General features: G+C 39.2%; 4 protein-coding genes and 1 long non-coding RNA gene across 17 annotated transcripts in view; 3 read left to right on the top strand and 2 right to left on the bottom strand.

Annotated features, from left to right (window-relative positions):
• Nucleotides 1-7,100, bottom strand: part of mark2b (MAP/microtubule affinity-regulating kinase 2b) — a 38,706-nt gene extending 31,606 nt beyond the window's left edge. For 4 of the 10 annotated variants that reach the window (XM_046852365.1, XM_046852366.1, XM_046852370.1 and 1 more), the window contains exon 1: nucleotides 5,915-7,094. In XM_046852365.1, the coding sequence (XP_046708321.1) occupies nucleotides 5,915-5,962 (48 nt within the window). In that variant the 5' untranslated portion in view covers nucleotides 5,963-7,094. Of the gene's footprint in view, nucleotides 1-5,914 lie in introns of all 10 variants that reach the window. The other 6 variants (XM_046852367.1, XM_046852369.1, XM_046852376.1 and 3 more) reach the window with 5 other exon arrangements.
• On the top strand, nucleotides 2,165-4,521 carry LOC124387797. Its single transcript, XR_006926228.1, has 3 exons — nucleotides 2,165-2,838; nucleotides 2,945-3,123; nucleotides 3,706-4,521. It is a non-coding gene; the product is annotated as an uncharacterized LOC124387797 (long non-coding RNA).
• A 1,899-nt stretch (nucleotides 7,101-8,999) lies between the features above and the next one.
• LOC124387793 (kelch repeat-containing protein) lies at nucleotides 9,000-13,790 on the bottom strand. 2 transcript variants are annotated; one of them, XM_046852377.1, is made up of 13 exons: nucleotides 13,592-13,790; nucleotides 12,368-12,526; nucleotides 12,194-12,266; nucleotides 12,038-12,097; nucleotides 11,670-11,931; nucleotides 11,442-11,573; nucleotides 11,111-11,298; nucleotides 10,762-10,958; nucleotides 10,521-10,612; nucleotides 10,259-10,313; nucleotides 9,980-10,077; nucleotides 9,457-9,602; nucleotides 9,000-9,351 (listed from the first exon to the last, which is right to left on the bottom strand). In XM_046852377.1, the coding sequence occupies exons 1-13, from the start codon at nucleotides 13,651-13,653 to the stop codon at nucleotides 9,226-9,228; spliced, it is 1,650 nt and encodes a 549-aa protein (XP_046708333.1). In that variant the 5' UTR covers nucleotides 13,654-13,790; the 3' UTR covers nucleotides 9,000-9,225. The 2 variants fall into 2 exon arrangements, with proteins under 2 accessions (XP_046708333.1, XP_046708334.1); XM_046852378.1 differs by having other exon boundaries at nucleotides 9,508-9,602.
• Nucleotides 13,791-13,850: 60 nt separating this feature from the next.
• On the top strand, nucleotides 13,851-20,462 carry adad2 (adenosine deaminase domain containing 2). 3 transcript variants are annotated; one of them, XM_046852385.1, is made up of 9 exons: nucleotides 13,851-13,959; nucleotides 14,450-14,865; nucleotides 15,051-15,167; nucleotides 15,270-15,420; nucleotides 16,330-16,494; nucleotides 19,157-19,284; nucleotides 19,486-19,720; nucleotides 19,829-19,961; nucleotides 20,118-20,462. In XM_046852385.1, the coding sequence occupies exons 2-9, from the start codon at nucleotides 14,457-14,459 to the stop codon at nucleotides 20,226-20,228; spliced, it is 1,449 nt and encodes a 482-aa protein (XP_046708341.1). In that variant the 5' UTR covers nucleotides 13,851-13,959; nucleotides 14,450-14,456; the 3' UTR covers nucleotides 20,229-20,462. The 3 variants fall into 3 exon arrangements, with proteins under 3 accessions (XP_046708341.1, XP_046708340.1, XP_046708338.1); XM_046852384.1 differs by having other exon boundaries at nucleotides 13,852-13,959; nucleotides 14,450-14,814; nucleotides 19,070-19,284; XM_046852382.1 differs by having other exon boundaries at nucleotides 13,904-13,960; nucleotides 14,451-14,865; nucleotides 19,070-19,284.
• A 1,267-nt stretch (nucleotides 20,463-21,729) lies between these two features.
• fam113 (family with sequence similarity 113) overlaps nucleotides 21,730-23,033 on the top strand; it is a 6,172-nt gene continuing 4,868 nt past the window's right edge. Inside the window, exons 1-2 of the mRNA XM_046851080.1 lie at nucleotides 21,730-22,254; nucleotides 22,336-22,415. Coding sequence (XP_046707036.1) covers nucleotides 22,167-22,254; nucleotides 22,336-22,415 — 168 coding nt within the window. The 5' untranslated portion in view covers nucleotides 21,730-22,166. The remainder of the gene's footprint in view (nucleotides 22,255-22,335; nucleotides 22,416-23,033) is intronic.

The following is a 23,033-nucleotide window of genomic DNA, read 5'->3' as shown; positions in this document are numbered from 1 at the left end:
GAGTGTGCACTCCTCCGGTTACACTAGAATACGCTGTACACGCGGAGAGACCCTGCTATCTTGGAGACCCTGCTGTCTAAAAACGCTCCAGATGTTTCAAAGCAAACGGATTCTATTAGTTCTACTCAAACCATCACACAAGAATCCACCAGTGCGCTTATAGAGTTCATTCACAAAATGACTACTGTTTTATTCTTTGTTCCAGACATACCGCAAAGTCTCGGCTGATACTTCGCTAAACTCCACAGTCTCCATGTCCCTCCCTTGCGCACACAAACACACGGCAAGAGAATAAAGAGATTTACAGCTAATAACCTCTGCTCTGAACCGCCAGCGTTCACCTCGTCAGCATTTGTCTTAAGTGACACAATAAAAATCGTGAGCCAAGCAGAAACCTCCACCAAGGACTGCAAAGTTCACCGACTGGAATAAATGTTTATTCATGTTGTACAATTCTATGATTTTTTTTTTTTATATATATTTGTTTTCATAACACCTAAAGATGAGGGTTATGGACATTTAGGACTCAGAGACTTCAAAAGATCAAAACTTCCAGCAATATTAATCATATACTGTTTTATTATTTATCATGAATAACATAAATCTCCTAAATCTGGACCAAACCAGCAGCTTCTGCACTGTGCAAGTTAAAGAATGTGGCTGCACTCTGACTCGACATACCAGAGAGTAATTAATTGAATTACAACACAAGTTATACGTGATGCTTCTCAACAATGCCTTTTTGTGAAGGTATAACATAAAAAAGTCACAACATGCAGCACTACAGATCACTAAATACAGTGAATTTCACCAAATAAAATATTTAATACACAATAAAAGGCTTTCTCTGGACTGCAGGCTTTAACGCATCTGTCCTTATATCACAGGAATTCTCAATTCAGAAAGCGTGTATTCATTCAGCAACAACAAAATACCATCTAATAAAATCCTGTAATTTTGACAGGATTCTATAAATGTATAATACATAATTATTTTAATACATTTTTTATACTAACGGCACAGGATTTGCTGGACGCTCCACATCATCCACGTGTAACAAGAAAGCGAATAAAAGAAACTGTTTAAAAAAAAAAAGAGGAAAAGTTATAATCATTGATGGTGTGACGTTTTTTAAAAGCTTTTGTCAGCGAAGTGTTATGTGTCAGAGCTTTTTAAGAGTCAGTAGGTTTCATATCAGGAGGAACACTTCAGGACAGAACAGTCTCAATACCATAACTTCAATGGAAAGAGAGAGCGAGAGAGAGCGAGAGAGAGAGAGAGAGAGAGAGAGAGAGAGAGAGAGAGAGAGAGAGAGCGCGAGAGAGAGAGCGAGAGAGAGAAAGAGACACACGCGTGAGAAAACAACTGGTAACAGGAATTAATTTGCTTCATAGATATTCAATAAAATAAGTTAAATGTATTTGTGGTTCGTTAACACAGCAAAATATTCTTCGATTGTTTTTTTTTTTGTACTGCCAAACTTCATACAAACACATTAAATAACACACTTAAGGCTAGAAAGAATTCTGTTTACTTCCTGACACAACAAGTGCCTGTACCCCGAGCACTCTGAGTGAATAGAGAATATACAGTAAGGTTACATGCAAAACAAATCAGCCAATCAGATTACTTCATTTAGTTCCGATCTCCTAGGCAACACAAAACGAATCGTATTTTAAACAAATAATCAAGCGACATTTGTGTTTAAAAAATGTAAAGGTGAATTCACATAAAGGCCTTGTGTCTCGGTTATACTTGAAACTGGAATAAAAATTCTAATATATACATACAGCACTTTTTTTTTATTGTTTAAGCTGTAAATTATCATCCCACACACTTTAAACGCACACAGAAAACATTTGCAAGAATATAGTGAGATGAATTTTGTGTAAAATTATAGAAATAAAGTACACTGTAACACACACACACACACACACACACACACACACACACACACACACACATATATATATATATATATATATATATCTTATAAATAATTTTTTTATAATATATATATTTTTAAGAATAATATGTTTTTTAATTATTATAAAATTAATTTTTTATTTTTTTATTTTTTTACACTGAAATTACTTTGTGAACTTTATTTGTGTAATTGTATCTGCTCAGTTGGAAAACTCGGCATGTAATAGATTTCGGGTTGAACACAAGCTGCTCAGTAGGTTTTTTCCATTACATTTGCCTTGTTTGTATACATTTAAAAGCACCTTTGAAATTTCAGAATTTGTCCGATCCTACTGCAGTACTACTGTGATGTATCGCGATCCATCATATCATGATGCAATCGATATCATGATCTATTTGGCAACTTCCAGCCATTCGTTTAACTACTTAAAGCACAAGACAATGTCAACATTTAAAAATGAAATGTTAAGCATGACACCAGGGGATGATTTAATATCAGCTAACATACAAAGGATGTAAAAAAAAAAAAGAAGAGGTGATAAATCTCATTAATCATCTGTGACTGAACCCTTCATCTTGTATTGACATGTGGTGCATGCACTGTGATGACCCAGTGTTTAGATTAGACAGCTGGATGTAAGGTTCTGACATTTCATCCTTGATCTCATGGTATTGTGTGTATACTGTCTGAAAGAATTCAAGTGAACCAGCAATGTATTTAGCACAGAAAAATGAAATCCGGGTCCCAGCACAAGCGCTTGTTATGATAAACACGTTGCTGTGCACATGAATGTGATGTCACAGTTACTGACCCCCAGGTGAAAGAGTAAAACCTCTGGGCAGTTCCATGGTATGCTCACAGCATGCTGCCTCATTAGGTTTTGCAAGTGAAACAACCCTACAGACTCTGAGGTGGACTGTAAAACCTAATATGTTTATCATTATCCAATGTGTGTATTTTTGTTTTCTGGGTATATTCATCTTAAATTCATAATCTATTTAGATTTTTTTATTAAAGGAATGACGGGGAGAACCTGATTACGCTAAGGTCAAGATGTGTATTTAGCAGGCGTATGAGATATGCGACAAATGTCCCCATCAATTCTGCACGGTCACCCCTGAGACGAATGCTGATTGAGAATTATGATTGTATGACTACTAAGGCAATTCACAGTCACTCAGGAGCAGCTTATTATGGTAGATTTGTTTTTCTTCTGACACAATAATCATCATTTACAAATCCCGCATTTTGTAAAATAATGCCAGAGCTAGAGCAAGTTTATAAAATGTTGCCCTTGTCCCTAATGTAGTATGCAAATCTGACCTGTCTAATAATTAATTGTAGCTCATAGCTACCAGTTTTGCATCACGTAGACTGCACACATAGATCAGGACGCGCCGGCCTCAAGTGGCATTCACTAATCTCAGATTATTGATTTCTGCAGGTTGTTTAAACCAATTTTATTTCGTACAGTGTTTGTCAACCTAAACCTGTAGAATGTATTAAACCACTGGAGCCTACATAGTACCAAAGCTGCTGTCTGGTGATTAGTATCCGCAGCAAAACCACAATCATAGAGGCCGCCCCTGATTGGGGAAAGATTTCATAGGTCGCTATGCCACTGTTTTTTTCTAGTCAATGTGTTTCAACTAGTTCTTCAAGCTCCCATACAAAGGCATTTGTGCTCCAACCACAACTCAATAAATTAAACATCTATTAAGGAGTTTAACTGTACTTAAAACTAACTGGTTGGTTGCTATTTTTTCTTGTCTTTCCAGTTATCGTTTTCTCGTTCACTGTTGACGAGTTCTATTCAGCTTTCGAGCCTCTGACCTGCACAGACTGCTATAATTCATACTTTACACGTTTGATACACACACGAGGCAGATATTCATTTCAAGAGTTGGGGGTGAGAAAATATATCACATATAATCAGCACATGACTCATCATGACCCAATCTTGCTATATTAATACATTCATAATGCTTCAAAATCTGAACAATATCTTTCATAGTAGTTTGACTAACAAGGATAAAATAACAACAAAATAATGAAATAGCAAAAAACTGTTTTACCCAATAAAACCAGATCATGCACTATCCTGATTGGTTAAGCCAACATCGCCATAGCAACTCGTAGCCAATTAAATATGGCCTTTGGTTTTGATGCAGATTTTTAAAGTATGCCAGCAACATAGAGAAAATGTCACCCGACACTTATATAATCAGCAGTGTGGTTTACATGACATGTGAAGCACCCAGGGAAAGCTTTAGGAACTTACAAGAAATTCCCCCAGAGCTTCAAAGCCCATGCTTCTGGTATTCGATATACATGATACGGCTACAGGTTTGTGGACACCTATATGTAAACCTTCGCAAAACTGTTGGTACAAAGTTGGAAGCACACATTAGTATATGAGGCCTTTGGACACGGTAGATATACTATTTCCTTTCACTGGAACTACAAGGCTCGGCACGCTCCATGAAGACAAAAAGTTTGCGAATGTTGGAGGATCAAGTGGCCTCCTCGGAAGAGTGAAGGGTAAAAAACAGCAAGGTAAGGACTAGATCTGAAATGGGATATTTTAACAAACATACAAGTGACCTGAAAACATAAGCAGGAAACTACAATGTGTATATAATCATTCGCTATTTGATTGATGAACACACTGTGGTTTCCTGCTTGTTTCTGTACAGTGCTAAACTGGTGAATATAAACTTCCCATGCCTTTTAGCTACACTGTTCAGTATAAAACCAAAAGGTGAGCACACTAGAAGTCAAAACATCTCGAATGACTGCTAATATACGTTTCAGTTTGTGCCAAAAATGTTTTGCTAAACTGTTTAAATCAAATTAGTTGAAAAACTCAATTGCACATGGAATGAAATCACCAGCATTTCATCACCAGTTCAACTGAAATCTGAACGTCCACCTCCAGGTGAGTTTTGATTACGTCAGACTAGTTACAGTGGGAGTGGAGGCAAACAAATCACATGCATACTTTTGACAATGTGGCAACAGAAGAAGAGTTCTACCATTTGTGACTCAGTATACAGAATCAAGACTTCAAATAAAAATTAAAAAGATCAAACATCAATTCAGTGTAAAAGATTTCATTACGGTTTTTTTTTTGGGGCACATGCTGAAACTTGCGACCGGCCTACAAGTTGACTGGTGTGGACGATAAAAGTACAGTCGGCGACGGCTGCAACAACAGTTCACGCGGTTCAGGGATCTTATGGAGCTGAGGCTCACCCACGTTTCAGAGCGTGATTAACACCACTGACTCATCATTCTCACCCTCAACCTCTGAAAGCAGACGCTCAAGACTAGCTTTCAGTGGGAGTAAGAGCTCTTCATGTGGGATTCCAGGAAAAGAGGAGGAGGAAAATTATATATATATAAGAATCCTGCAGCTCTTGTTTTATTAAATCACTGAACTCTTATACACCATACCTCTCGTTAGACACCATTTAGTCGGCATATTAACTTTAGCAATCGATGAGCATAGAAATTCTCTTCCTTCTTCCTGGAGTGCAAACTCCACACAGGAAATGTTGAAAGGACTTTTTAGTTTATGACTCGGTAAGATGACTGGAGATAAAAAACGAGGCACACGTACACTGATCAGGGTTTCATTTTGAATCATGTGTCTCGGTCAGAGGAAGAGAGAGAGAAAGAAAGACAGAACGACGTTGATTACATGGTCATCTTTTGGGAAAATGGTGGAAAAATATCAGTACTGCCATGACCTCTATTGTACAAATTATTATTATTATTTTTTAAAGCATAGACGTGCCTTCACTCTGTCTGTCTGTCTGTCTCTCTCTCTCTCTCTCTCTCTCTCTCTCACACACACACACACACACACACACACACTTGGCCAAATTGTAGCACCCAAACACTGAACATATGGAATATTAAAAGCCCTCGCGTGATCGACAATGACGATGATCCCTAGTCACAGTGTAAACGTGTATATCTCACCTGTCCTGAAGAATCGATGACTCCTAATCCTTGGTTCCACGTTGACATTTGCGAGGAGCTTTCAGAAAGGTTTCCAAACCATGCATTCAGTAACGTTCTCTCGTGTGTGTGTGTGTGGTTCCCCAGTAGTGGTGTGAACGAGCCAGCTAACCCTCGCTAGCCACGCGAACACAGATCAACAAGTCGAGTCCCACATTAGTTACAAGTACGTGTCCATGTCCACAGTGTAGGACGGTATCGCAACAACACACACAACAAAGACACGACTCTTTAAACTATTCGCCTTTTCGAATATTCGGTATCTGATCAACTATTTTCTACGACGTCGGATTAGCTCTCGGGAACCATACGAACCCCTGTTGATTAGATTTAACGTCGAATGAAATCTGACTGGATGCTGGCTGGATAACTTCAACACGTCTGAAGCGTGTTGACATGCCCAAACGGGAAGAAAACACAGATAATTCAATGTTGTTGTTTTTTTTACTTTTTAAACCAAATTGGTGTATAAACATAAAATCAAGTATATCATCAGGCCGGGCTTGGATCAGGTAACGTTAGCTAGCCAGCTAGCTCACCTTAACTTGACAATCGCTGCGGAAAAACACACACACACACACACACACACCTTACAATGACAAACAAATCAGCGCGGCGTCAAACGAATCCAATGTCGGCCGAAACTAAATGATATAACAAACGTCAAAACTTGTACACGTGACTAAACTCAAAGGTAGGGTTCTCCAGCGAACCTAATACACACCAGCACTAGCAACTGTTAGCTAGCCGTCCAGTCAGTCAGGCTTCAGACCAAATCCCCACAAACTCTCAGATTCCTCCACAGTCCGCCCGCATCCGACTACAGCCACCACACGACTCAAAACAACACGACGTATAAAGTAGACTGCGATTTTATCTACTGTTTAGAGTGACGTCCAAAGTCTTGAGGATGTAGAATTAAAAAAAAATCCATTATCCGGACCGTTTAGGTCGCTTTCCTGCTCGAGTGAATGAGTGAGTGAGAGCAGCAGCAGCGGCGGCGGTGGTGGTGGTGCGATTCAGGCTGCTGGATAAAGTGCGGAATACCGGAACAACGCGAAGCAACATGGCCGGCCGCCGCGCAGTGGAGGGGCGGGAAACACCACCTCAGCTCCCGCCGCCTCGGACCGGAATAAGCACTCCGAGTACAGCGGAGACTGCGGCTGACCCCCAGCGTCCTGTCTCCATAATTTACACTCAAGAGGCCATTTTTTTTATCAGGTCTACCTACCAACCTACATACCCATCTCCAATACTATCACCTCTTTTAGTTTAATTCATTTTTTATTATCAATTTATATCGTCCCAAAGCAGCTTTACAAATAAAGATATGATGAGGTATGGGAATGCTTAAGTTTAGTGCCTATAAGTTTGTTCCCTAATTTATTATTTATAATGAGCAAGCCAGAACTCTGAGATGGAATGAGGAAGAAACCTTGACAGGAACCAGACTCAATAAGGAACCCATCCTTATCTGAACCCGTCCTCATCCGAGGAACCAGATTGAAAAGGGAAGCCATCCTACTATGACGAACCACACTCAAATAAAGAGACATCATCTGAGAAACCAGACTGAAAAGGGAACCCGTTCTCATCCGAGGAACCATACTCAAAAAGGAAACCGTCCTCATCCGAGGAAATCACACTCAAAAGGGAACCCGTTCTCATCCAAGGAACCAGACTGAAAAGGGAACCCATCCTACTGATGAACCAGATTTTAAAAAAGAGACATCATCTGAGGAACCAGACTTAAAAGGGAACCCGTTCTCATCCGAGGAACCATACTCAAAAAGGAAACCGTCCTCATCCGAGGAACCATACTTAAAAAGGAAACCGTCCTCATCCGAGGAAATCACACTCAAAGGGGAACCCGTTCTCATCAAGGGACCAGACTGAAAAGGGAACCCATCCTACTATGAAGAACCAGACTAAAAAAAGAGACATCATCTGAGGATCCAGACTCAAAAGGAAACCTGTTTTCATCGGAGGAACCATACTCAAAAAGGAAACCGTCCTCATCCGTGGAAATCACACTCAAAAAGGAAACCGTCCTCATCCGAGGATCCAAAATCGAAAGGAAACCCATCCTCAACGAATAACCCAGGCTCAAAAGGGAACCCTTCTTCATCTAAGTGTTACTGAGAGTCAATTCATTATAGTATCATTATTAAAGTGTACTGTGTGCTGTGATGGGGGCTTAAATGCAGAACTGATCATGCAAACTGAAGTCCTAAGCCATTGTAGCACACTGATGACATTAATTGCAGTCCAAATCAATCCTCATAATTCTTAAGTTGCTCAGTAACTTCATGGATCTCTAGGCTGTTCATGTGCACAGAGTGGTCTTTATTGAAGAAAAGTCCATCCAGAGGTACGGTGTTGAAAAGAATCAGGCAGATCCAGAGAACCCAGAGAGAACCCACCCAGGCCTGAGGAGATGGACAGAAATTCAGAATCAAGCTAAGGACTCTGAAGCTGTTAGCTGGCAATGTTACCTGCTGCACCACAATGCTATCCTGCAGCAAAGCTGTCCATTACCAAACCAGCATAGATACCAGTTATTTGGGTTATATAACCACTGGAATGGTATATATTGTTAATGTGGTTTCACTGGTATCAGATGCAGCATCAACCCTGTTTTTTTGTTTTGTTTTTAAAACATGCAAGGTGTTAGTCTTCCAACTCTCCTTCTGTGTTTGTTTCTGCCCACACGACTGCTGTTAGTAGGATATTTTTGGATATGGATACACCAACCTATGATTACTAGTGACATTTAAGTGTTTAAAACCCATACAACACTCCTGTTTTTTTTTTTTTAATAGTCCTATAAAAGCAAAACATCTAACGTCATGGCTGCTTTTAATCAAAGCCGTGAGTAGGTTACCTGACAAACTGTGCATAGTTCCATATGAACTAGTTAGTCATCATACTATACAAATGTTCTCTTTACAATGCCATGAGAAATTTAAAGTCGTATGACACTACAGAAAACCTAACCCAGTCACTTAGGATAAATGAATATATTTGGAACAGTGAACATAACCACTTCAATGTATGGTAGAGATTTTAATGATAATATACACCTTTAAAACATTTTCGACTGATGTGTTTACGTTGTGTTTACAAATAAAAGTTGCCTTTTTTAAATTAAATGACATTCAGCATCTTAGTAGTCCTAGTGCTAATGAAACAGAACATCAAATCTTTAAAGCACAATAAAAACAGGGGAACTCAATTTCATCTTAAAACCCCCAATACTAAAGCAATGAGTCTCATTCACACAGCTCCTTTACTGGCACAGTGATCAAGTCAGAGAAAAAGCTGCCTTCATTGTCGCCTCCTCCAAAAATGAGCAACGTTTGGGCCTCAGAATCCTGTTCTTGGTCATCAGAGGAAACCTATGGCAAAAGAAAGGAAACAACACTATTTATTTTATGACTGATCAAGAAAAAATGCATGCGTATGCCAAGAAAAAGGACCTATATAATTTTTAAAATGCATACATTTTCTTTACAGGTGAAAGATCTTGTGTATTCACAGGATATGGCAGGTACCTTTACACAGGCTGTTGCCATGGTGATGATGGAGTGTCCAGCTCTTGGTGTTTTGGTCAGCCAACTACATGTCAAAGATGTCCAGCAATTTGTGTCTATTAAACAGAGAAGAGAAAATGAACATCTGTTCAGATAATAACAAGGTGCATCATCATCCATGTCCAGAGGAAAAAGAAATAAATAAATGACATTTTCTATTAATTATAAAAAATTACCCAAACCACTCTGGACAATATATAGTGCTGTGTCAAGAGATACTTATCCCAATACGTAATACAGTACCTTTGTTTAATAGACTGAATAATGAGGACGTTACATAGGAATTAAATATAATATTATATAATTAATATATATATATATATATATATATATATATATATATATATATATATATATATATACACACACACACATACAAAAAAAAATCTGGGTATTAATTAAAAAGTGACAGTAAGTAGAACACCATGTTCACCTGTGTTGAATAGAAATGTGTCACTCAAAGCATGGTTTCCATCGTAGCCTCCATGGACCAAGAAACAAGACTCAGACAGAACAGCACATCCATGCCAGCTGTAACAAAAGATAAAGTTAAAGCTGAGTCAGTGGTTCCAATACAGATGTTCAGCAACCAATGCATCGTGATGCTAAAACAGAACTTCAAGTCAGTCAAGGAGGATAACAAATCAATTTGATGAGCTGTACAAAGATTAAAACACTGACTAAATCTGGTGTTTCATGATTTTATAAGTACCTCCTTGGTGAGGGGGCTGAGCCACTCGTCTTCACTGCTGAAAACTCCATAAGACCTTAAATAAAAGGGAAAAAGGAATTAGCTGAACAGCCAAATTGATAACATGCATTAAAGCATGCTCAAAGTAAATGTATTTTTACTTTGTTTGGCAAAAACATAAACCAAATCATGCACATTTTATTTGTCCGAAGTTTGATATCAGGATTTATCGTCCAACGGCCAAGAGACAACAAAACAAATAAGAGAAAAAAACAGTTCTTACACAGATCAAGCATGAACATGTCATTGAAACAGACTGGTGTGTCCCAGCCCCCAAAAATGAAGATCTTTCCCTGCATCACACAAGCCGAATGCCTGAATAGAACAAGAAATTAATATTAATTAACAGCAATCCAAATCAATAATTAAAAAAAAAAAATAACTTTACATTCATTTACATTCATCTGATCTGCACATCACCACAAGTTATTATACTTTTATTTGTTCTTCCATATGATACTAACCCAGAGCGTGGAGCAGGCTTGTCTCCATTAACAATAGGCTGATACCAGATGGCCATTTCTGGATTGAAAATGTAGAGAAAATCACTGCAGCCATCAGGCTCAGGGTGGGGACGAGGGAACACTCCTCCGAACACAAAAAGCTCTCCTCTGAACAGAGTACAGCTGTGATAGGCCAGAGGAGGGACTTTACCTTGTGCCTAAAAAAAATAAAGAAAATGAAGTTATCCGCCTTTTACTCCATTGTCCAGAAACCTCTAGTAAAATGAAAAACCAATTTGCCGTCTTCTAAAGAAAGGGATCTTCAGCAAAGTACTTCTAATGGTAGAACATGTTTTGAAAATGTAATAACCTCCACCATGCTCCAGCGCCAACTCTGTGTGTCTAAAATATGAACGTCATTGAACCATTTCTTGTGTTTGGAGCCACCGAACACAAAGATCCGCTTCGATTCGGGGTCGTAAGTCGCCGTGTGGCCCATTCGAGCCTCTGGTGTTGGGCCCTCAGCCAGAGTTTCAGCAGGGACCCATGACAAGTCCTCTGAATGTCAAAAGATAAAACACTATAAATGCTAAGAAAGAAAACTTGCATGATGTCAAAACAATACATTTCCAAGCAGAGGAATATATGTATATTGTATTTTATATGTATTTTGCATGAATTTGAATGAAATAAAAGCTCACCTGTACACAGCTTCCAAATAGGATCCTTGCAGAACTGCATTCTGGCACCTTGCCCTCCAATAAGAATGGCTGTCTGAGGGTCAATTGGACAGAGGGTCTGACCCCACCGCCCGGATGGTTTGTCTGTTGAAGCTTAAAAGAACATGTAAATTAGATTGTATACACACTATATACAGTGTATTAGCACAACACTAATGCATTTGTATGTACATGTATATAAACATTTACCAGTCTGGGTTTTGGTTTGTTGTTTTCCTTTAGCTTTAGGGTTTGGGGGGGTATGAGCGGTGCTCTGCTCTTCTTTTTGCTGGAACAGCCGTGTTTGTCCTGTGCGGGGGTTGCCCTTGCCTCGTCGCTGCGGTGTCACCTTCTCAGAAGAGTTTGGGCAAGTATTCTCTTGTCCTTTTGCGTCCTCGCCCTCTTCCTCCTCTCTTCGCGACCGTTTCCTCTTACCTAGCCCTGCTCGAGGGACCACGGTTCTGGTGTTACACTAAAAAAAAGGAAAAAATTACAAGGTATTTGCTGAAACCTAATTACTTACCAGTTACAGCAAAATTAAGAAGTGAAACCCAGTGGCATTCACAGAAACATCTCACCTCTGGAGTTGATTCCTTTTGTGCAATGCTAAGTGCTGGATCAAGGAAATCACATTGAAGCTAAAAGAGACAGAGACAGTTAGCTCATACTTAATCATCAATACTGAACAAATATTTAGTATAACAACATAAGGAAGGGCTTCGGACCACACTCACCCTCTCGATATTAACATTTAATATCGCGCCATCACTCCATACACCATCTTCCCCCAACTCCCACGAAACACATCTAACATGTAAAACATTAAAACAGTTACCAGAACGCAACAAATCTTACATTCACAGAAAGATCTAAAATGTTTGGCAAGTTTGAAGAAGTGAGAATCTTACTTGTTGAATGGCGTTAATTTGCTCAGAGTGATGAGCATGTCGCTCTCATCGTTGAGCTCGAGTGAAACACTGGTACACTTGTCCCATCTTCCTCTAGTGAAGAGTACAATCTGTTGGACACCCGGCTTTAATGCACATCTGGCCTTATGTCCATGAAGACTGCGCAAAACAATTAAGCATGAACATTAGACCGTTACCCTGATCTACAAAATGCTCAGTACTAACATGATGACACAGCAAACTGTAACTAGTGACTTGAAAGAGTTCATATATAATGTCATTTCAAACAGAATCAGTTTCTAGGCATATCATCATCATCTTCTTCTTCTTTCGGCTTCTCCCATTCGGAGTCTCCACAGCGGATCATCTGTCTCCATACCCCTTGTACTCTACATCTGCCTCTTTCACACCAACTACCTGCATGTCTTCCCACCCCACATTCATAAACCTTCTCCTTGTCCTTCCTCTTTTCCTCCTTCCTGGTGGCTCCATCCTCAGCATTCCCCCTACTGATATACCCCATGTTCCTCCTCTGCACATGTCCAAATCATCTCAAATCTCACCTCCCTCACCTTGTCTCCAAAAAGACCTATATTAAGCCAAAATAGGTTCCATGATATTTTGGGATAAGAAAGTGTTGCTTTGGACATAAATTCCAGCTGTGGCTGTTTGATAACTGTGAGATGAAACATCTAAGTGATAATTAAACTAAGATTGCCTGTTTCAAGAAATTCCCAATTTGTTTACATTTACAATAATGTCATTTGCCAGCTCCTCTTATCCAGAGCAACTTACAATGATCTCATTTCACCTTGAGCAGGTGAGGGTAAAGGGCTTTGAACTCACAACCCTCTGATCAGAAGTTTAACTTTAAACACTTCTTCTCACGTGTTTAATTTAGGGTCAATGGACGTAAGGGATTTCCTCAAGCATGTTAAATGACTATTGTTTTAAATGCTGAATTTATGGTTAAGATTATGGGAACATCAGTATTATATGATCTGTTCAGGCGGTAAACAAACAAACCGATGCTCTGTCGTCGTATTTCTTAACGCACGCGCGTCTTCCAAAATACAGAGAGAAATGCACTTATTTATTAATCTAGAGCAAATCTTGCGCACATAAAAACAGAAAAACAAACAAACAAACAAACACACATCGCATTGACTTGGTGCTGTTTACAAGCTTCAACAGGCGACAACGACTTTAACTAGTTTTGCTTACTTAGCAATCTCCTGCGGCGGTTCGTCTGGTCCAAAAACCGCGTAAACTCCAAACTCCTCCATCAGTTCCCCTTTTTCCCCTCCGTGCACCGATATAAAATTTGATATATATTGCAAAATAAACCGAAGCCGACTGATATTATGATCCTCCACAGCAGCGGATCTCCCGCCAACTCCGCGTTGAATCTGAATGTCGCGCCACAACTTGGGCGGAAGTTTGATTAGCCCCGCCCACCAGATGATCGACAGGCACTTCAGCCTATAAGGAAACAGCTAGTGATATAGGGGGGAAAGGTGAAGTAATTGTGCTGGGGGAAGCAATAAAGCGGGTTAAAAAAAAGAAAAAAAAAGAAAAGAAAAAAAAAACCGGTGGGTCAAATATAGTTACTGGGTCTTTGTTATATATTTTTTTTGTTGTACTTTATGATATTACACGAGTTGGCTGAAATGCTTACTGTTATTTGCAGTTCAATTAATTGATCTCTGTAATCAAACTAGCTAATTTATTCAGCCAGGCAAATATTAGCTTATTGCTTGTATTTATTTGACCTCTTTTGGTAAATGGCTACAGTTTGCTTTTTTGCTGACTATTTTACATGAATGTCAAGCCATATTTGTGCGCACTTATCATGTTTAATATTTATTAGTAGTATCACAATATTATGCCACCTGGAGAAACTCCTTATGTAATAATGTGAGGGTTACATAAATACATAAAGGCTTACATAAAGGAATGGAACATGTGAGGGTATAATGATCTATCTATCTATCTATCTATCTATCTATCTATCTATCTATCTATCTATCTATCTATCTATCTATCTATCTATCTATCTGCCTATCTGCATTAATCCTGCAGGATCAACATGGATCACAGAAACAGCGGAGGAGGCAAACACCTTCCGAGAATCGCTGCTTCTCTGGTTATGCACTTTGCCTCAGAGAGGGAACCGAGCATCTACATGCAAAGGGCAAGCTTGAGGCCTCTTCCTAATCCACCCACATCACCTGACCTTGAATTTGGGGATTTTCCCTGCTCTACAGCAGGATCCAGATCCATGTCTCCTGAGTCTCCGGTTCCAGTTCCTTCAGAAGACTCGAGTCCGGAACAGTCACTGGAAGGCCATGTGGTGACTTCACCGACCTTCACAGATAAGTCAGAACAGGAATGCCTCTCTCCGGAGGGCCTGGGCAGCTCTTCTGAAAGGAAATGCTTTGCACCAGGTCAGGGTGATCTAGCTGAGAGCTCCCCTAAAAAATATAAGGGGAATGGAGGTAAACTGGGATTAGTCATATAGGTATACAAAGATGTGCATCGTGGAATCTATGATAGAAAATCAAAAAAGTCTGTTCTGAGATCAGAGAATACAGAATTACTACAGTATTGCAAAGTGCATGTTGAATGTATATTACGTTTAATATAAATCCAATAGAGTAAACTATTTTAATAAACTTCACAGACTGGCACATAAATCGTGTGGTGGCCCTGTGCAGTGAACGCTTTGACAAGCTGCTGAGGGAATGTCCTGAGTACTACAGTACTAAAGGCTGCCTTGCTGCTTTTGTCCTGGAGCGAGGTTTGTGCGATACAGAAAACTGATAAAGATAAAGAACCTAGACTCAGTTTGTGTTTAGCAGCAAACATGGTGGTCAGGAAAAAAAATCTGTATATGTTTCAGAGGTGACTGACCCAGGAGGACAGTGTGGTGAACATTATGAAGTAGTGGCATTGGGCACAGGGCAGAGCTGCTGCAGTGGGTGGTACTGTTTTACAGGCTCCATCGTTCATGATTGCCATGCCATTGTCATTGCACGCAGAGCCCTGAAAAGGTAAGGAAAACTTATTTTAGAGACTGAATTCTCTTTAAGTGTCGAATTGCTGACAGAGTGGCAGTTTCAGAGTTCTTTCTATTACATGGCAAAAAGAATACAAAAGATTGGCCCAGTGTTGCTTTAACCCATTCTTTCAGTACACCAGCTTTACATTCTGCTGGTGGCACGGAAATCGGCTTATTGGACATTTTCATTTTCGAATAACTATAAACCTATTAATTATATATACAAATTGCCACCAGTATGCCATAAAAGTATTCAGAATACTGTTTGGTTTGTATGTAGAGTATTCTGAGTCTGGGTTTAACTTCTGGTGAGTAGGGTGATGGGAAAGGTGAGAGCGATAACCATTCACACCATAATAACAACAACAAACCTCGTAGGTGAGGCATGTGTTTACTTTCATATGAGCTGTTATTTTGGGGTGTGACCTCAAATTTAATTTAGGGCTGAACATTGAATTAACAGCCAAATCCATATATTTTGGCCCTTTGGTAAGAAGTTCATCAGAACAGAATCAGTAGTTTTTAAAGATCTCTCCTCACGTTCTAGTAGCTGTTAATAAAATAGCTTCTCAGATGAGAAATTCCATCCATTCATGTTAATAATGAAGCCATTCATGTTAATAATGTTTGTCAAATCTAAGTAGCATGTGCATGTTTTTTGGAGTATTCTCGAATTACAGCACTAACATAACTGCCTTCAGCTACTTTCCACACACATACTTATACGTTTAGCTTTCTCTTTGAACGTTATTGTTGCCTGATGAATGACTATGGGTCTGTTGTGTCATTCCAGAGCACCCCTAATTTAAAAAGCTTTAAAATACTCATACCATCTCTCCTGTTTGAATGTATCTTCTTATGAAGTGCTCATATCTGTGTATTCTGTTTTATTTTTTATTAGATATTTGTATAAGCAGCTCCTGTTGTTCTACAGCTCTGAGCCAGAACTTCGAGAGCGCTCCATATTTCAGAGCAGTCCCACAGAGCTGCTTCTTCAGGTCAAACCAAAAACTTACCTGCACCTCTACACCAACCAGACACCTAAAGGGGCAGCACACCACATAATGTGAGTGGAGAGATAATACATAAGCAGAAAATACAAACAGTTTTTAACGGAAGTACATTTGCTTCTTTTGCCTTAACATGGAAAGGTATTGTCATCCAACCTGACTTACCAAATGAACAAAAACCTTTGCTAACTAGACAAATGAAGGTTTGTCCTGATGTATTTTATGGCTTAATGAGCTGGTTTGTTAGGCCACCACTTGTATAACCAGCAGAACTTGCTTTTGTTTTAATTTCTTGCTTGCATATGTGTGATAGTTTGTCAAGTTGAACTGCATTATTTTTTTTGTTTGTCAAAATTTGTATCGACTTTTAGACTAGCTATCATATGTGACATTTTATATTTGACTTTTATTTGACATTACATGTGTTTCATTCACAACGGGATGCTCTCCTTCTTCTTCTTCTTTCGGCTTCTCCCATTAGGAGTCGCCACAGAGGATCATCCGTCTCCATACATCTGCCTCTACCTCTACATCTGCTTTTTCAAACCAACTATTTGCATTTCTTCCCTCATCACATCCCCCTTGTCCTTCCTCTTTTCCTCCTTCCTGGTGGCTCCATCCTCAGCATTCTTCTACCGATATACCCCATGTCCCTCCTCTGCACATGTCCAAACCAACTCAATCGTGCCTCCCTCACCATGTCTCCAAAACGTCCCACATGCGCTGTCCCTCTAATAAACTTGTTTCTAATCCTGTCCATCCTCATCACTCCCAAAGAAAACCTCAACATCTTCAGCTCTGCTCCTCCAGCTCCACCTCCTGTCTTTTACTCAATGCCACTGTCTCTAATCCATACAACATCTCAGGTCTCACCACAGTCCTATAAACTTTCTTCTATCCTCCCTTCTATCACAAATCACTCCTGCCACTCTACTCCACCCACTCCACCCTGCCTGCACTCTTTTCTTCATTTCTCTAACACACTCTCCATTACTTTGCACTGTTGACCCCAGGTACCTGAACTCCTCCACCTTCTCCACCTCTTCTCCCTAAAACCGCACCACACCACTGCCATCCCTCTCATTCACACACATGTACTCTGTCTTACTCCTACTGACTTTCATTCCCTTTCTCTCCAGCGCATATCTCCACCTCTTCAGGCTCTTCTTAGCCTGCTTCCTACTCTCACCACAAATCATAATATCATCCGCAAACATCATAGTCCAGGAATGAAGCCTCAGAGCCAAACATTGATGCAGTCCAACCTCCACCTTGATCCAGTCTGCCGTTCCTACTGCACACTTCACTGCTGTTACACTGTCCTTATGCATGTCCTGCACCAACCTCAAACTTCTCTGACACTCATGACTTTCTCATTCAATACCACAACTCCTCTCTCGACACCCTGTCGCCCGCTTTCTCTAAATCCACCATCACACAATGCAACTCCTTCTGACCTTCTGTCCAATCAGCCAATTGGTATAAATCCTTTTCTCCTTCCTTCAGTGTCCAACTTCACATACAGCTCCTCATATGCCTTTTGCAACATCCCTCTTTACCTGCTGCCACATCTTCTTGTACTCCTGCCTACTTTCTCATCTCTCTGTCGATCCAAATTCTGTTTTGCGAACCTCTTTCTCCTTATGCTCTCCTGCACTTCCTAATTCCACCACCATGTCTCTTTGTCTTCCTTTCTATTTCCAGATATCACACCAAGTACCTTTCTAGCTGTTTTCCTGATCACTTCTGCAGTAGTTGCCCAATTATCCAGCACCTACCCATCACTTCCTCATCACCTCTGTTCCCTTCACCTACATGCCCATTAAAGTCTGCCCCAATCACCAATCGTTCATTACTATGTACACCTTCTACCACTTTATCCAACTCACTCCAGAATTTTTCCTTCTCCTCCATCTCATAACCCACTTGTGGAGCATAAGCACTGATGACATTTATCATCACCCCTTCAACTTCCAGCTTCACGTTTATCACCCTATCAGAAACTCTCTTCACCTCCACTACACTCTTACTGTACTCTTCCTTCAGGATCACCCCTACACCATTTCTCTTTCCATCCACACCATAATAGAACAATTTAAACCCACCTCCAAAGCTCCTGGCCTTACTCCCTTTCCACTTGGTCTCCTGAACACAACATATCCACCTTTTTCCTCCATCATATCAGCTACCTCTCTCCCTTTACCAGTCATAGTACCAACATTTAAAGTACTAACACGAACCTCCACTCTCCTACACTTCTCCTTTCCCTGCTGTCTCTGTAACCCGCTCGTTGGTAACCCGGCCCTCAGTCGATCCAGTATGTAATTCTGATTCGTGATCCGCATATTTGATTTGGCACATGTTTTACGCTGGATGCCCCTCCTAACACAACCCTCCCCATTTATCCGGGCTTGGGACCGGCACTAAGAGTGCACTGGCTTGTGCAACCCTAATGGCTGGGTTTCACTACGTGATGTAATGTTTAGATTTTATATTTTCTCTGAAAGATATCAATGAGGATCTTTAGCTTTTGTATAAATCATTAGAAGTATAATCCTAATGTTGATCCAAGCAAACATCCTCGAAAATACACTTTTTGTTGTTTAGTAATGAAAATGTTCATCTACACAGGAAGTTTCATAACAATGGCTACGAAACGCTGAAGCTGCAATGCCATGCCAAAGTATCTTTGATTCCTACTGCCTACTTGTCTCCCAGTATCTGGGCCGCTCGCATCTGCTGCATGTCTGACCATGCAAAACTCACCCGCTGGACTGTCACAGGAATTCAGGGAGCATTGCTGAGTCACTTTATTAAACCATTCTACATCACCAGTGCCATTCTTGGTAAATGGTTTTATTGTGCTTGAGTGTTCATTGCTGATATTGTGTGTGTGTGTGTGTGTGTGTGTGTGTGTGTGTGTGTGTGTATATATATATATATATATATATATATATATATATATATATATATATATATATATATATGCTCACAATGTGGTCCGAGATTGTTTACCTCAACGCTTATTGGCTTTTTTTATTGTCCAGGTGATGTTAGCCATTGCTCTGATAAAGTGTCTGACACTATCAACAAGTGCCTGGGGACTGGTCTGAATGATGTCCTGATCCCCCCATACCAACAAACAACCATTTTCTTCCAGAATGGAGAGAATGTGGAACCGGCTGTTAACTCGGACCACTACAAAGATCTCAGTGTAAATTGGTGTCTGGGAGACTCCAGCTTTGAAATTTTAGATAGCACAACTGGATACACCATCAGTGGGTAAGGTTTAACTGTTCACAAGCCTCTTTAATTCATTCATAAGAGCTGTGCAATATATTTAAAGTTAATCTCCAAATTGTCCTTTTGAAAATGTTTGCTTTTTTTCAGCTCTCCTTTTGTAAGTGGACCTGGGTTCTCTAGTAGATTATGCAAAAGAGCACAGTTCTTCAGCTTCAAAAAAGTTGCAAAGCTTTCTGGTCAACAGGAGCTTCTGTCCTTTGCAAACTACCATAATGCAAAGGTATAGAAAATTCTGGATATAGGTTAGGTTAGATTTCTAAGTATATATTTAAGATCAATGTGCAACCAGAAACTGACTTATGATGATCATATCAATTTATTTATTTAAGTTTGGATTTCTTTCTTTTAAATTTTAAATGCATCTTTATTTTTATAGATTGCTGCCGACTTGTACCAGAAGGCCAAAGCTGTGGTGATCCAGCAGTTCATAGCCAACAATGCAGGACCATGGAACTCAAAACATCTGGTTGACAGCTTCAGCTGCTGAGTACATTCTTGATCTCTGTCTGTCTCCTGCATTATGATTGGTTAGAGTAAATTTAGATGCTCTGAAATTCACTTAATTTGTTCAGAAATTTACCATTACATATGTACAACCTGTTCTAACAATGTTTTTTTTTTTTTTTTTACTTTTGGTTTTTGTCATTTATTAGTTGTTCATTTCAAGAAAAAAAACCCTTTAATTATACCTGTTTAAAGCCAAAATATAAAAAAATGTTCAATCTTGTTTTGTGGTGTGGGCAGTTTTTTTAAAACATATCAGATTATTATTTAAAGAGACAGACGGACAACATTTTAAAAAGAAAATGAGCAGCAATTGGCTGGGAAAATAGTTCAGGCTTTGCAAGTACAAACCTATTCTGCATATATTATACAGTACACATGTACATTTTAGTACATTTAGTCCTCCAGCTGTGCACTTGCTTATTGGAATACACTTGAGATTCTTCTGGAGATGCCTTTCTGCTCACCATGGTTGTAAAGTCTGGGTATGAAGTATTCCTATCATGAACACTTTCTGTCTCAGCTCAGACCAGTCATTCTCCTCTGATTTCTCTGTCCCTAAATGTTGAAGTCTACAGACCCTGAAGTGACGATATTTATTATTTGTTTTTTTTACTCTTGTTCTGTTAAAACTCTAGAAAGGGGGTGGGTGGGGGTGTGTGTGTGTGTGTGTGTGTGAGAGAAAATCTATGTAGTAAATACTCTGACCAGCCTATCTGGCACTAGCAATAATGTTGATTTTATAGTCACAGATCTCACCTGTTCACCTGATGTTTGTGAACATTAACTGATGCTCTTGACGTGGCTCTGCATGATTGCTGCTGATACGTAATTGGCTGATTGGTTAAAACTCTATAAATTAGTTGATGCACAGGTGTTCCAAATAAATAAATAAATAAATAAAAATTTTTATATATATATATATATATATATAATCAATACGTTTTCTGTTAGAGGGCTTTTATTTAACGTTAATAAATAAATCTCGGGATAAAACACTGGCAAATGACATTCAGATTAAATTTTACATCAAGCTGGTATTGATTGTTTACCTCTGATAACATACCATGTCATGATTTATTCTTTAATTACTGTACTTCAACTACAACTACTTTATCATTTATTTAAACAGGATTTAATATATCGATTATATTGTTAAATGACATTGTTATGCAAAGGGTTGTTACAAGCCATGTGCTTAAGGGATTAAGAGGTATTTTAAAAGCTCATTTTACATTTCTTATACACGGAAAAAAAACCTATTGTTTTATATGAATGTTCATGATTTTTCATATTTTATAATAGCCTTTTATATAACTGAAGCACTGATAATTAGTTAATTGAGTGAACAACACAGTGCAGTCTCCAGAATTAAGTAGTCTCCAGAATATACCATAAACATTGTAAACATTCAGAAAATACTTTGGTCATTAAATGTATTTTTACTTTCGCCTTTTCAGCATTATTTCTAGTATTTAACTTTTTTTTTATTGTGTGTAAATGTGTACAATTTTATAAAACAAATACTTGACTGAATGCTGTATAAACAGCGCTCCCTGCAGGAAGACAGCTGCGTTTACACGTCTTGTTGGACTTCTTTGATGCAGCGTTTGGCTGATATAAACGCTATTCACTGGTTTACTGAGTAACTTGATTCCATCAATAAAATAAGAGCATAGAGTCAATTAATTTAGGGGAAGGTTTTTCCCCCCTTTTTATCAAGACTATATAAGTAGCATTGGAGTTTACGAGGTTGCTGAATCTACCTGTAGATGTGCTTCAGCACATTCAATTGGAAACGAAAAACTTAACTGGCATCATTTTGCGCTCATCTGAAGCTACAGGCGTCTTACCGACATTAAATCATTGCCATCCTAGTAGTAAGTTAGTTATATTTGACTGCTCGTTTACTGCTGCCAAGATGCGAGAGGCCTGGACAAGGACTGTAAGTCATAGTCAAGCCAGTCAACTTCTCCATAACAAATTTGTTGTCGTGCTCGGGGATTCAAGTGAGTATTAATTGTGCACACCAAATTATACAGTTATGATCCTACAGCATGTAGCTGCTAAACACGTGTTTTTCTCTTTAGTTCAACGGTCTGTGTACAAAGACCTGGTGTTGCTTTTGCAAAGAGACTCTTACCTGTCGTTATCCCAGCTCAAAAGCAAGGTATGCTTTTTTTTTTTTTTTTTTTTTTTTTTTTTTGTGTCGTCTATATGTAGTGTATTTGTGTGCTTGGTGTCTGTAGGTTAAGCCTTACATTAATATCTTATGATGGAGACTTAAAACTTGGTTTAAAACTCAATTAATCACAGCTGCAAGCTAAGTTTTCAAATGCTCTTTTATAAAATGCACTATAAAAGTTTGTATACAGATGAATCAGATTGTTTTGCAGTATGGCTATTGGGATTTGTGCTTATTCAGCTACAAGAGCATTAGTAAAGTCAGGTACTGGTGTAGGATGAGGAGGCCTGGGGTGCAGTCTGCATTAAAAGTTCAGGTCAGGGTTCTGCTCAGACCACTCTAGTTCCACTCCAAGCTTAATGTTTGGCCATATTAATTCTTCTAAATGAAAGTCTTAAATCTAGAACGTATCATAACTTTTTCATAGCAGTTTGTGGAAAGCCAGATCAGGGCACTTTTGGTTGGACCTGGTCTATATAGGGATGTACATTTCTTTCACAGCCTGACCTATCAAGCTTTTTATTGTATCTTGATTACATTAATGGTTTAAAAAAAAAAAACTCTCTCTCTCTCTCTCTCTCTCTCTCTCTCTCTCTCTCTCAC

Source organism: Silurus meridionalis, chromosome 6, assembly GCF_014805685.1.
Source record: "Silurus meridionalis isolate SWU-2019-XX chromosome 6, ASM1480568v1, whole genome shotgun sequence".
Taxonomy (NCBI): Eukaryota; Metazoa; Chordata; class Actinopteri; order Siluriformes; family Siluridae; genus Silurus; species Silurus meridionalis.
Note: the sequence above shows the minus strand (reverse complement) of the source record. Positions and strands in the feature narration are given on the sequence as shown.